The 12,967-nt window shown below is 37.3% G+C and overlaps 1 protein-coding gene across 2 annotated transcripts in view; it reads right to left on the bottom strand.

Moving 5' to 3' along the window:
* FBXO28 (F-box protein 28) overlaps positions 1–8,273 on the bottom strand; it is a 30,560-nt gene extending 22,287 nt beyond the window's left edge. The window contains exon 1 of one of the 2 annotated variants that reach the window (XM_057726832.1): positions 7,968–8,273. In XM_057726832.1, coding sequence (XP_057582815.1) covers positions 7,968–8,234 — 267 coding nt within the window. In that variant the 5' untranslated portion in view covers positions 8,235–8,273. The remainder of the gene's footprint in view (positions 1–7,967) is intronic. The other variant, XM_057726831.1, reaches the window with a different exon arrangement.
* Positions 8,274–12,967: the final 4,694 nt, after the last annotated feature.

Below are 12,967 nucleotides of genomic sequence, written 5' to 3'. Positions count from 1 at the left end.
AAAAAAGAAACTTTTATCATGTTACTGGAGGAAAGAAAAGAGAGTATGTCTTTGTGTGTGTGATGGGGGAATAAAGCAGGCTAAATTCTCATCCTTCATAGTAGAAAGCAGATATTATCAAATAGAAGAAAAACAACCCAAAGACTTGAAAATGGTGTCTCTGTGGAATAAAAATCGGGGGGGTTCATTGTTGTTGTTGTTGTTAAAACTACTTGATGTAAGACACCCTCTAACACAACTTTGTAGAAAAATACTTTTTCTTTTGGTGGACTCTACAACCTCTTTGATAATTTCTGAGTTGAATAATGGAACTAAACCCATTGTGGTAATGATCTCTCAGTGTTTTAAAGTCAAATCATTATTCTGTACACCTTAAACTTATACAGTGCTGTATATCAATTATATCTCAATAAAACCGAAAAAAAAATGTTTATTTACAAAGTAAAAAATTAAGGTCAATTACTGCTGTAATAATTCCCAAGGTACTTCCTAAATTATTTTATTACAGTACACTTTGCGGCACTGAATCTAGCTAAACACTAGAATTTAGGTATTTCTTAATAATCTAGAAATGCAGTGGAACAAGTATTGACTAGTATGAGAGTATACAGTTGACTGGGTGATGAGAATATGAATAAATAACAGATAAGGTCAACCAAGGAAGACTTCACATGATACAAGATTTGAACTAGGCTTTAAAGGAAGACAGGACAAGGACTGCTAAGTTAACGCTGACAGAACAAAGGCACAAAGTCTGGAAGGAATAAACCATTAGCAAGCAAACTACTTCTGAAGACAGATCAGATATGTAGGCAAAGCTGAGAGGAATAAATTCTCCCATGTTTTAAGCAGGAAAATCAGTCTAAAGAGAAGTTTAAAAGGAAAAAGATCACCCATTTTGGGAGAGATCTGGTATTGGGACAACTGACTGGTCAGTTTCTATAAGCAAATGTAATGTTAAGACTAAAGATATGGTTCTAGAAATTTCACACAAAGATAGCTGAAACCACTGCAGATGAATCCCAAATGAAAAAAGACAAAAAAAACAAAGGCTTATAAATGGAGCCTCAACTGACCATTATAATTAAAAGCTAGTAAAAAAGATCAGAAAATATACACCTGAAACAAATATTGTAAATCAACTATACTTCAACTAAAAAAAATCAGAGAATAGGAGGTCACAAAGACAAACTACAATAGCACCACAAAACCCAAAAAGATTTGAAGCATTAGTCGATACTGTAGGAAAAGAACAGTATTTAATGTAGTACTCTTCCTCTCATAAATGTTCTATAAGCACTGACTGACGGATAGCATAAAAACAAAGACATAATAGAGCATATATCTATCTTTTGTTTAGGATTCAGAAGGAAGCAAAGTGACCTCTGAAAAACAGAAATATACTAATTTTCCCTAAGATAAGCAGTTTAATGTTAACTGCTGACAATGTATGTTAACTTACAAAACAAAATTATTTAAAGTGTAGCTCTAAATTTGGGGATATTTTAATTATGTCCCAAGGCTAAAGGGAAGAAATTTCATTTCCCCAGCTACTAAAACACAACAAAAAATCCTAACAGTGTGGCAATTTCCTCCAGGCAGAAAAATAAAATTCTAGAATCTAATATACAAAGATGATGACTGTCAAAAATGATTAATGTACTTAGAGATTAGGAAAATATACACTATAAAAACAAAGGAACTAATGGAACAAGTCACTCTACAATGAAGACATTTAGCATCGCCCCTCTGTTATTTGCTGTTCTAGTACGAAGAACAAATTTGTTTTTTTCTTTGTTAATTACTTCAAGATTTAAAATGCCATGTTTATTCTTTTTATCATGTTCTAACTTAAGTGATCAGTAATAAAAATTTTTCTTCACTTGTGTTTATTTAGAAATCTTTTTTGATATGTTGTGCCACTATGGCCCTTCTTAAGAATGCAAGACACACAAGCCATAAATCCATGAAATCCACCATTTTCCTGTTAAACCTAATCTCTAAATTAAATCTTAGTTGATTCTAAGATGTACATTTTTCATCTTTTAACAGCTGACAGTGGAATATATGAAATATTACAATATAATTGGCAGCATTTCTTTCTCAGATATCTTAGATGCCTTGAAATATAGTATGCTGGGCTTCTTCAATTTTGTTTAAGATGCTGTAGAGACTTTAAGATATGTTATCAATTTAATACAAGCTCTTCTGGAAGAAAGAAAACAAGTACTGCCACAATAATATACATACAATTTGATCGAGATGGATTCGCATTTCAAAAATGTTAAAATAGGAACCTCCCTGGCAGTCCAGTTGTTAAGACACTGTGCTTCCACTGCACAGGGTAAGGGTCTGATCCCTGTTCAGGGAACTAAAATCCTGAATGCTACGTGGTGCGGCCAAAAAAATAAGGGGATAAAGAGTTAAAATATGAAAATATATATTAGAATCAAGGAAATATTGTAATGGAATCACATTTTTTATGTACTCATTTCGTGTTCTACAGTTCTCAAATGAATTGAACAGAATGTTTTTCTCCAAGTAATTAGAAAGCTATTATCAAAGATTAGGCTGCTTATTAGGCCCCTGAACTGAAAGGGATTTAGACACCAGAACCTATCTTTTCTTTTTACAGTGAGAAAACTGAGGCCTTAAGAACTTACATGACTCGTCCATGGTCATCCAGCCATTCAGGGGCAAAAAGTGAAATTAAGAATCGGGGTCTTCTAGCAAATAGATACTTATGTTTATATGTATACATATACATATATATGTATCAACCTAATATGGACTTTAATCTAATATGGATTATTCTCAGTTTCCTCATTTTTTTGGTGTTGGCTGCATAAGAGCATTTCAAGGATTGGAGAAGTGCCTAGGATGGCACCTCAATAAAAACCAAGCTATATGGCAAAAAGGAAAAAAGAATCCAGCTCTTCTGATTTGTGTCTTTTTAAAATTAGTGATCAGTAACTATGTATATTGAAATGATTATCCTAATTATTCTCAATTGATTAGCGACTCAAATAATACTCCACTGCTATAGAAACTGTTAGCACTAGTATTTTAAGGACATTGGTGGGGGGTTCTTACCACACTACTAAAGTTTAGAGATGGAGCTAGGCCAAGATCTTCCTATAATCCTCTCAATTAGACCAATCTGCCATGCAGAACATCTCACAAGCCATCTGGGCTGGATTCTTCAAAAAGTCAAAAAGAATGCAAACACTGAAAAAGTGGGAGAAATGTTCTAGATTAAAGAGACTAATGCTTTATTAGATTTAAGAGCCTTAACTACCTCCCCAACCCCTCTAACCTATAAAAAACATTTTGAGGACAACTGAGAAATCTGAATATAAAATGTAGCATTAAATCCTTTGGAAGTGATGATACTGTGATTATATAGGAGAAGTATTTAGAGGTAAATGTCATTATATTTCACCTCACTTTCAAACGGCAAATGAGCATACAACAGATAAAGCAAATGTGGCAGAAAGTTAATGACGGGTGATAAAAATCATTTAAAAAATGAACAATGAATGAGCCAGGCCTGTTTATTTTTTTAGTGAACTCCTCTTAATTTCCCTTACCTATTAATAATTTTGATACAACTTGCCATCTCTTTCATAAGAATACTTTAATCTTTTATAAAAAAATACTATCCACCTGATATGTATTGCTTAAGATATAATACTATATATAGAGAGAGACAGAGAGTTAATTCTCAATTGTCTGCTGGTAAAATTACAACAAATTAAAAATTCCCTGGATATTTCCCTAAATATTCACTTGGAAAGAAAATATAAATTTATTTTAACATTGGCCTGAGCAAAACAATTAGGATAATTACATGATATGCCTTTTTTTTTTCCTGCTGGGATTGTCCTTCCACCTTTACTGACTGATAAAAATTCATAATCATGAGGAAGCCCCTCCTGATTAACCTCAACATTCTTGTATTTACTTCTGTGCATTTGTTATCCTGGTGCTTTGTAAATGTGCTCAAGGAAGGTGTGTACATTCTATCTCAATGATGATATTGTGGACAGGGTTACTGACTGAACACCTTTACTTTGAGAATCTGCAGGAGTGAATTGTCCCCCAAATATTATAATTTCTTACCTATACTTAAGTACCTGTTAATAAAATCAATAACCTGATGATGCTGTGGTAGGGGAAAAGATTCCCAGCAATGCAGAGAGTGTATTTTCTAGAACACAGCAATACAGAGCAGCGGTACTCAAAGTGTGGTCTAGGGACCCTTGGGATTCCCAAGATCCCTTCAAGAGTTTGTGAAGCTAAGCTATTTTCATAATGTTAAGATGCCATTTGCCATTTTCATGCTTATTCTCTCACAAGATACAGCAGAATTTTCTTGAGGCAACATGACACGTGATAACAGCTAATGGAATTATGTATTGTGTTTTCTAGAATTTTCAAAGGTAAGCTCTTAGGGTTCTCAATAACTTTTTAGAGTGTAAAGGTGTTCCAAAACAAAAAAATTTGAGAACTACTGGTACAGAGCAAGAGATACGAGGAAGACAGCTTGCCTACTTAAAAAATCAAGTAATGGTTTCCCGTTTTCCTTCACATTTTCTATCAGTCAACCCTTCCTACGACTGAAGTTTTCAAACACATCTGAAGAAAAGATGTGAGAGGAACTATAAAAGGGTAACAGATTTAACTAGCTAGAGGGCTCCAGAGAAATATCTTGGGACAAAGGCATATATTTCTGTACTTTATTACCAACTGAGAAATTTCATCCCAGATAACAAGCATGGCTTCTGAATTTAAGTTTTAGTCAAATTTGCCCTGAACCACTGACAGGATTCCATTAAATTTATAGGAGCTCCACTAGCACCACAGAGGAAAAAATATGATAGGATCTCTGTAAAACAGCTTTTTTTTTTTTTGCCTGCACCACGCAGCTTGCAGGATCTTAGTTCCCCAACCAGGGACTGAACCCCAACCCCCCTGTAGTGAAAGCAGGAGTCCTAACCACTGGGCCCCCAGGGAATTCCCTAAGACAACTTTTAAAAAGCCTCCCATACTCATTTTTTCAGAGGGTGAGAACACTCTACTCGTTGAGTCCAAGTTGTATGTTCAAAGTTAGCTTTGATCTGCTCCGTAACTAGGTGTAGGACCTCACTTCCTAACCTTTGCCACTTGTTTCAAAAATTCTCCTGTCAAGAGGGCCTAGCTGACAACCTAATGCTGCATCAGCACAAATCTGTGTGTGATTTACTGGAAAAACAACTCAAAGTACATGTTTTGCTATTCCAAAAGTTGTGTTCATCCAATTAATTTTAAATATATTGGAAAAGTTAAACATTTAAAGAACTATTTTTATCTAACCAGGATTTCCAGGTTCCGGGTACATTTTTGGAGCAAGTCAATGGCAGAAAAAACAAAACAAAATCCAATTTAATAAGGCATTTGGACAGTCCCTCGGAAATAACTAGACTGGAGAGTCAAATTTCAGTTATTCATAACAGGAAGCAAAGACTATCGCCACCTAAACTGCACAAATAACTGAAAAATGTTATTTTAGCAATTTCAACTTAGAGCAAATCTTTTAAAGAAAATACAGAGTAGTAAGTACATGGATTGTGCACCATGTACTTTATTAGGCGCTAATAGTTATGACTGAGGTCCTAATAAGGCAAGTAAATTGGGAAGGAAGAAAAAAAGAAACATCTGAAAAATACACAGACTAGCTCATCAATCAAAGAACAGTTGACATTTAGCTTTATGGAAACCAACTCTGTTCTTAATTAAAGTCACTCTCTTCCAATTATATCCAACCTAATTCCAAAAATACTTAACAATAAAAGAAACTACATAATTTATATGTCAGATAGCAGCATACACACTGCTATTGATTTTCTGGCAAACAGTCTGTTAGGTATAAATGGCCACTTCAATAAGAAAAGGCATGGAAAGCACCTACCAGGTACTATCTCTAGACAGCCAATTTCATTAAATGATCATAATTAAATTAATGCTGACATCTAGCGGCAAGAAAGAATCTTTCATGTTACTTGAATTGTACCTTATGACATCAAACCAATGAATCTGAAACCAAAGACACTTCCAAATCCCCACAAGATTATCCATTTAATCTAAGAATTATCCATTAACCTTAAGTAAAGAAAGGAATAAGAAATAGTTCCCCATTACTAAAGCAGAGGAAAAAAAACATCTTTCAAATGTAGAACTGGCAGCAGAATCTTTTTAGGGGGGTAGGAGTGGAGGGGTGGTAAGGGACTGGTGAAAAAATCTTTGTTTGAAACTACAAATTTGTATCTTTAAAACGCCAGAATAGATAACTGCTTAAAAATTATGACTGCAGCTGAATATTTCACTTGAAAGATGTCATTTACTAATAAATTGTGGGATGTGTTTCTAACTCTGTCCCCTAGGATAGGCTGGCTCCCCCCCTTTAAAAATGTTTTAATTTTTTTAAAAAGTAAAATGACCAGCAAATGAAGAACCCCCCCCCCCCAGTTTTCCTCAACACATAAAACAGAACTGTGAACGTTCCAAGCTTTACAAAGGCATTGTCTGGCTGAAAGGCTCAATTCAATCAAATGTTATGCCCAATTTTCAGATACCAGGAATGTACGTATACCATGAATTTTGATCTAATATCATTCTTTACAAAAATTTGAAGGAACATTTAAGATTCTACAAGAAATTCTAGGATGACATGTGTTGGAAATTAAGGGACAATCACTTCAAAACATCATTTTCAAATGAAGAATTTTCCACCCTGCAGACTGGCATGGTTGATGTGCTGTGGTGACAAGAAAAAAAAAACTGTCCACCAGTTTGAATGAATATTTTATAAGCTTTCTTTAAAAAATAAATACTTTCATTCCAAAGATACAATTATAATTAATTTTAATTTGGAGGTGTAAACCTAAAATATGGCATATTGAATTAAGAAAATGCTATACACAGCACATTCAGAAAAATGTCTTTGTCCTCTTAAAAACAATCCGACCACAGATTTAGCTTCCACACAGAATCGGTTTGCGATCACTTCAAAATGTCCACCTCCTTCAGTTTCCTTACCACTTAAAAATAAATTCACTGAAAGAAAGCAAAATACCTTTATGAACTAAGATATTCATCAAACGTTCCGTGAACCCTCTGGAACGAAGAAAATCCCAAAGGCAAATTCATTTATTTCCATAAATCATGGACTGAACTACTGTGATTTTAAGGTATTAAACCTCTCCTAAAGCGGGCGGGTGGGCGTAAATCACTAGTTAGAAAATGAACTGCAGGAGAGAAAAAAAACCTTCTCAAGGGGCAAGTTGCTTCACTCTGGGTGGGACATGTCAGGGGTGAGGCAAAGCCGGAATAGTCACTTCTCAAGGCTCTTACTCTATTGGTCAACTAGGGCGCTGGGATTGAGGCTACGTTCGAATTCCTCCAAACCTCTACAGGTTTTTGGGAGGACTGACCGCTCCGACTTTATTTTCTGCAACAAGGAAACTTGGGGGAACAATACGTTATCCTCGCAGACAAACCAAACCTGGCTGGGATCATCTCGCCTACTTGGGAGGCTGGCCCCCAACTCCGGCCGGGGGCTGGAAGGTGATATACAAAAGGCAGGTGGCGAGACCCCTCGGGCGTCCACGCTCAGGCCGGGCGGAGGTGGGAAGCCCAGCTCCGGTTGCCTCCCCGCCCGCCGCCCCGCTTCCGGGTGGGGGGCACGGAGCCCCCCAAGGCCAAGTTCCCGCAGGCAGTCGCCCCTGCTCCGAAGCGAGGGCGGATTCTGGACAAGCCCCGCGGACCGGCCGCGAGAGAGACTCTGGGGCGGGAGGGGCGCGCTCGGTGCCCTGACGCCGGCTGCAGCTCGCAGGGTGCTCCCTCCCCGGGGAACGCTCTTCCCTCTCGGGCCCTCCCCAGACCTCGGCCGGGCAGAGAGGGCGGCGGGGGTCCCGCGGGGGCCTCACCAGGCGGAGCTGGCTAATTTCGTCGTAGGACATAAAGCTGAGGATGTTCTCGATGGCTACGATGGGCAGCGCCACCAGCGTGTTGTTTTGAGGCAGCTGGTCCGGAGCCAGCGCCGGGACTGGGGGCGCCTGGGACCCCGGCTGCGGGGGCTGGGCCGGGGGCGGTGGGGGCAGTCGCTGGGTAGAGCCGATGGCCGAAGGGGAGCCGCCGTCGCCGTGGCCGCCGCCTCCTTCCTCAGCCATCCGCTCCTCCGACGCCGCCGCCATCTTGGGGGTTTGAGTCCTTCCCCCCACAGCAAGGGGAAAAGGGACACTTCCGGTGCGTCATTTCCTCCTCTTGAGCCACCGGGGAGGGGCGTCTGGAAGAGGGGGAGGAGCCTATGAGGTGACAGGAGAAGAGAGACACATTGCTGCTTGTTCAGTTGGGAAGGAGAGAAGAAAGGTAGTCTGTGTAAACCCTTTCATCTAAGATTGGAAGCTACTTGAGGGCGAGGGAACCCGTTATAAAATTAACTTCAACGTGCAATTTTCTTAAAGTGCGTCCAATTTTCTTAAAAGTGCTTTCCTGATAAAGGGAGATAAAAATGATATTAACTAGTAAGTGTAGATGGAATGATGCAGAGTATCATCATTTTTCAAGCACCGTAGTAATAATTGATTTAGGCAAAAAAGGAATGAGGAATTGGTTGAAGCTACCATAGGAATGATCTTTGAAGACAAAGAAGCCAGACACAAAGGACCACATTTTGTATGAATCGGTCCATATGAAATGTATGAAATAGCCGAATCGATAAACACAGAAAGTAAATTAGTGGTTCCCAGGGGATGAAAAGAGCAAAGGAAAGGGGAATGACTGCTAACGGGTGCAGTGTTTCTTTCTGGGGTGATGAAAAGGTTCTGAAATTAGATAATGGTGATGGTGCACAACCTCGTGAATATACTAAAAACCAATGAATTGTACACTTTACAATAGTGAATTTTACAATACGTGAATTATATCTCAATAAAAAGTTGACAGGCAAGAATCATCTAAAGATGCTAAAACTAGAAAGTGAAGGTGCTATGTGGAATATAATATTTACATAGTCTCAAAATTATCCCCACAAATTACCTGTCAATTACAAGATAAAAGAAGTTTACAATAGAGAAATTTGGTGGACACCACCATAACCAAATTATCAAAATTTGCATCACGAGTTATGGGTGCAATGGACATAATGTAGCTCCTGAAAAGATGTCTTGAAAAGGACATAACATAATGTGGTATTCCTACCAAAAAATGCATAACCTGTATTTCAGGTAGGCAAATCTAGGTAACTACCCCATCATCTTAAAAAAGATTAATGCCGTGAAAGACAAAGGCTATGAATTTTTACCAGATTAAAAGAGACTGAAGCAACAAGATAACGAAATGCATCGGTGATCCTGGATTGGATTGTGGAATAGGAAGAACAGCAATAAGAACATTACCATAGCAATTGGCAAAATTTGAATATGGACTATATGTTAGATCATAACATTGTAATCATATTAACTTTCCTGATTTGGATAATTTTGTTATGGTCTTAGAATGTCCTACTTCTTAGGAAATACACATTGAAGTTTTTAGGGATAAAGAAGAATGATGTCTCAGTATGCTCTTAAATGGTTCAATATATAGATAGAAAATGAGATTAATAAAGCAAATATAATAAATGTTAACAATTGGTGAATCCAGATGAAGAGCATATGAGAGTTTGTACTACCTTTTTTTTTTTTCTTCCAGTTTTCTGGAGATATAGTTGACATATATCACTGTGTAAATTTAATGTGTACAGCACAATGACTTACATATATCATGAAATGTTTATCACAATAAGTTTAGTGAACATGCATCATCTCATATAGATACAAAATTAAGGAACAATGTTTTTTCTTTTTTTTCCTTTTTAAGTTTTTGACGGCACCCCCACGGCATATGGGGCCTTAGTTCCCTGACCAGGGTTGGAACCTATGCCTCCTGCATTGGAAGGTGGAGTCATAACCACTGGACTGCTGAGGAAGCCCCCCTAAATTTTATTTCTTATGTTAAGAACTCTTAGGATTTACTCTCTCAACAACTTTCATATATAACCTATAGCTGTGCTAATTATATTTCTCATGTTGTACATAAAGTATCCTTGTAATATCCTGTGACAAAGATTAAAGGTGCACAAATCATTATATTTTGAAGCTTTCTGTTTTTCATTCTGGGTTTTAAAGTTTCCAGTTTCAGCTTTGGTTTGGAATCTAATTGTTGCATGGTGGAAACTGCAGAAAAAGCTAGGCATGACGAAGGGCTACGGGAAAGGGGGTGGCAACTAAAGCAAGGAGGTGAGTGGAGGTGATGGTGGTCAGCTTATTAGAATTGGCGTCCTTTCCCCATTCATGGGTATGTAAACTACTGGTCATTTTACCTATCATTGCTGCAGATCATAAAATTCTTTCATGTTATTTCTTTAGTTCTTCTACCCTAGGATTGTTTAGCATTCAATTATGCCTAAACATTTGCATATTTCTAATATGTTAATTTTATCTCCACTAATAGATTGTAATTTCATTTTTCTACCTAGGGAATTGCTATATCATCATAGAACCTGTTACAGTTTAATCTGAAATGAACTCATTTCCTACCTTCTTTTCCTAGAGTTAGATACTTTCTTGGTAGGTTGGATTGAAGTTGAATTTCTGTAAATGGAATCATGCTTTATCATTATAAAGGAAACCCATAGAAAATCCTTTAAAAAGTGCATCATCATTCCCTTTGTCTATTTGGTAAATCCACTAGTTATATGCAGGTTTTTTTTGTTTGAAATGGGCATGTAGAAAGCCTTCCTACTTCCTTATCTTTCCACATGTGGTAAACTCGTTAACATTCAGGGCCAACTGACCGCTAATGTAAACAACAAAATAAAGCTTTGGAGACAATTTAAACCACTTCCTGCCAGCAAGCCCATTTAAATTGTCCTCTGTTTATGCATATTGGATCTGTGCCCCTATATGCCCTACATATTTCTTTTTTTTAAAGAGAAAATTTCAAAACAAATGATTGCTTTGTTTCAATTATTGAAACCAATGCTTGTTTAGGAGATGTTTCCCAATCAAAACAAATACTTGTAACTAAAAAAATATTTGAACTTCGGGGAGTTTTGAGTTCTAAATGTGGTTTTTACACCATCAGGGTACCATAGGATCGTTGCATAATAATGATGTCAAGTACAGATGGACCTACGCATCTTAAGATCTGTGTGTTTCCAGTTTCATATTTATATCAGAGAACAATATTACCTTCCTTCTTTATCTCACAAAGTTAACATGAAGCTGAGCTGATACAGCAAATGGGTGGACTTTTGAATTTCTTAGATTGAAGATGTTCAAGTCAATTTAATGTGATACAGTCACTGCACATCATCCTGGCCCCCATTATCCATCAGCCTTCCTGGTTAAAGCGTGTGTTGGGGAGGTAGGATTGAGTTTGGTGCATTTGTTTATTTTATTTTTGGCTATGTTTGGTCTTTGTTGCTGCGCACAGGCTTTCTCTAGCTGCGGTACGCATAGGCTACACTTCGTTGCGATGCGAAGGCTTCTCATTGCGGTGGCTTCTCTTGTTGCAGCACGTGGGCCCTAGAGCACATGGGCTTCAGTAGTTGCGGCGCGAGTATTTTTCCTTTTTAATTGCAGTAGAAAACACGTAACATAAAACTTACCACCTTAACCATTTCTAAAAGTACGGTTCAGTAGTCTTAAATATTGATATGTTCACACTGTTGTGCAGTCAATTTCTGAAACACTTTTATCCTGCAAAACTGAAACCCTGTTCTCATTAAGCAAAAACTTTCCATTCCTCCCTGCCCTCAACCCTTGGCAACCCCCACGCTACTTTGTTTCTATGAATTTATCTATTCATATAAATGTAATTATTTCTGTATTTGTCTTTTTGTGACTGGCTTGTTTCACTTAGCATATGTCCTCAAGTTTCATTCATGTTGTAGCATGTGTCAGAATTTCCTTCCTTTTTAAGGCTGTATGATATTCTATTGTATGTATGTACCATATTTGTTTATCCATCGGTGGACACTTGGGTTGTTTCCACCTCTTGGCTATTGTGAATGTGCTGCTATAAGTATGGATGTGCAAATATTTCTTCAAGATCCTGCTTCCAGTTCTTTTGGATATGTGCTCAGAAGTGGGATTGCTGGATCATATGGTAATTTCATTTTTAACTTTTTGAGGAACCACCATACTGTTTTCTATAGGAGCAACACTATTTTACATTCCCAGCAGCAGGGCACAGTGGTTCCATTTTCTCTACATCCTTGTTAACACTTGTAATTTTCTGTTTTTGTTTTTGTTTTTATGATAGTGGCCATCCTAATGAGTATGAGCTGATATCTCCTCATGGTTTTAATTTTCATTTCCCTAATTATTAGTGATATTGAGCATGTGCTTATTGGCTATTTATATATCATCTCTGGAGAAATGTCTATTCAAGTCCTCTGCTCAGCTTTTTTTTTTAATTGAAGTATAGTTGATTTACAATATTGTGCCAATCTCTACTGTACAGCAAATTGACTCAGTTATACACATATATACATTCTTTTTTTAATATTCTTTTCCATTATGGTTTATCATGGGATATTAAATATAGTTCCCTGTGCTATACATTAGGACCTTGTTGTTTATCCATTCTGAATGTAATAGTTTGCATCTACCAACCCCAATCTCCCAGTCCATCATTCTCTCTACCCTCCACCCCTTGGCAACCACAAGTCTGTTCTCTATGTCTATGATTCTGTTTCTGTTTTGCAGATAGGTTCATTTGTGCCATATTTTAGTTTCCACATATAAGTGATAGCATATGGTATTTGTCTTTCTCTTTCTGACTTACTTCACTTCGTATGATAATCTCTAGTTGCATCCATGTTGCTGCAAATGGCATTATTTCATTCTTTTTTTATGGCTGAGTAGTATTCCATTGTATA

This window comes from Hippopotamus amphibius, chromosome 3, assembly GCF_030028045.1.
Source record: "Hippopotamus amphibius kiboko isolate mHipAmp2 chromosome 3, mHipAmp2.hap2, whole genome shotgun sequence".
NCBI lineage: Eukaryota > Metazoa > Chordata > Mammalia > Artiodactyla > Hippopotamidae > Hippopotamus > Hippopotamus amphibius.
Note: the sequence above shows the minus strand (reverse complement) of the source record. Positions and strands in the feature narration are given on the sequence as shown.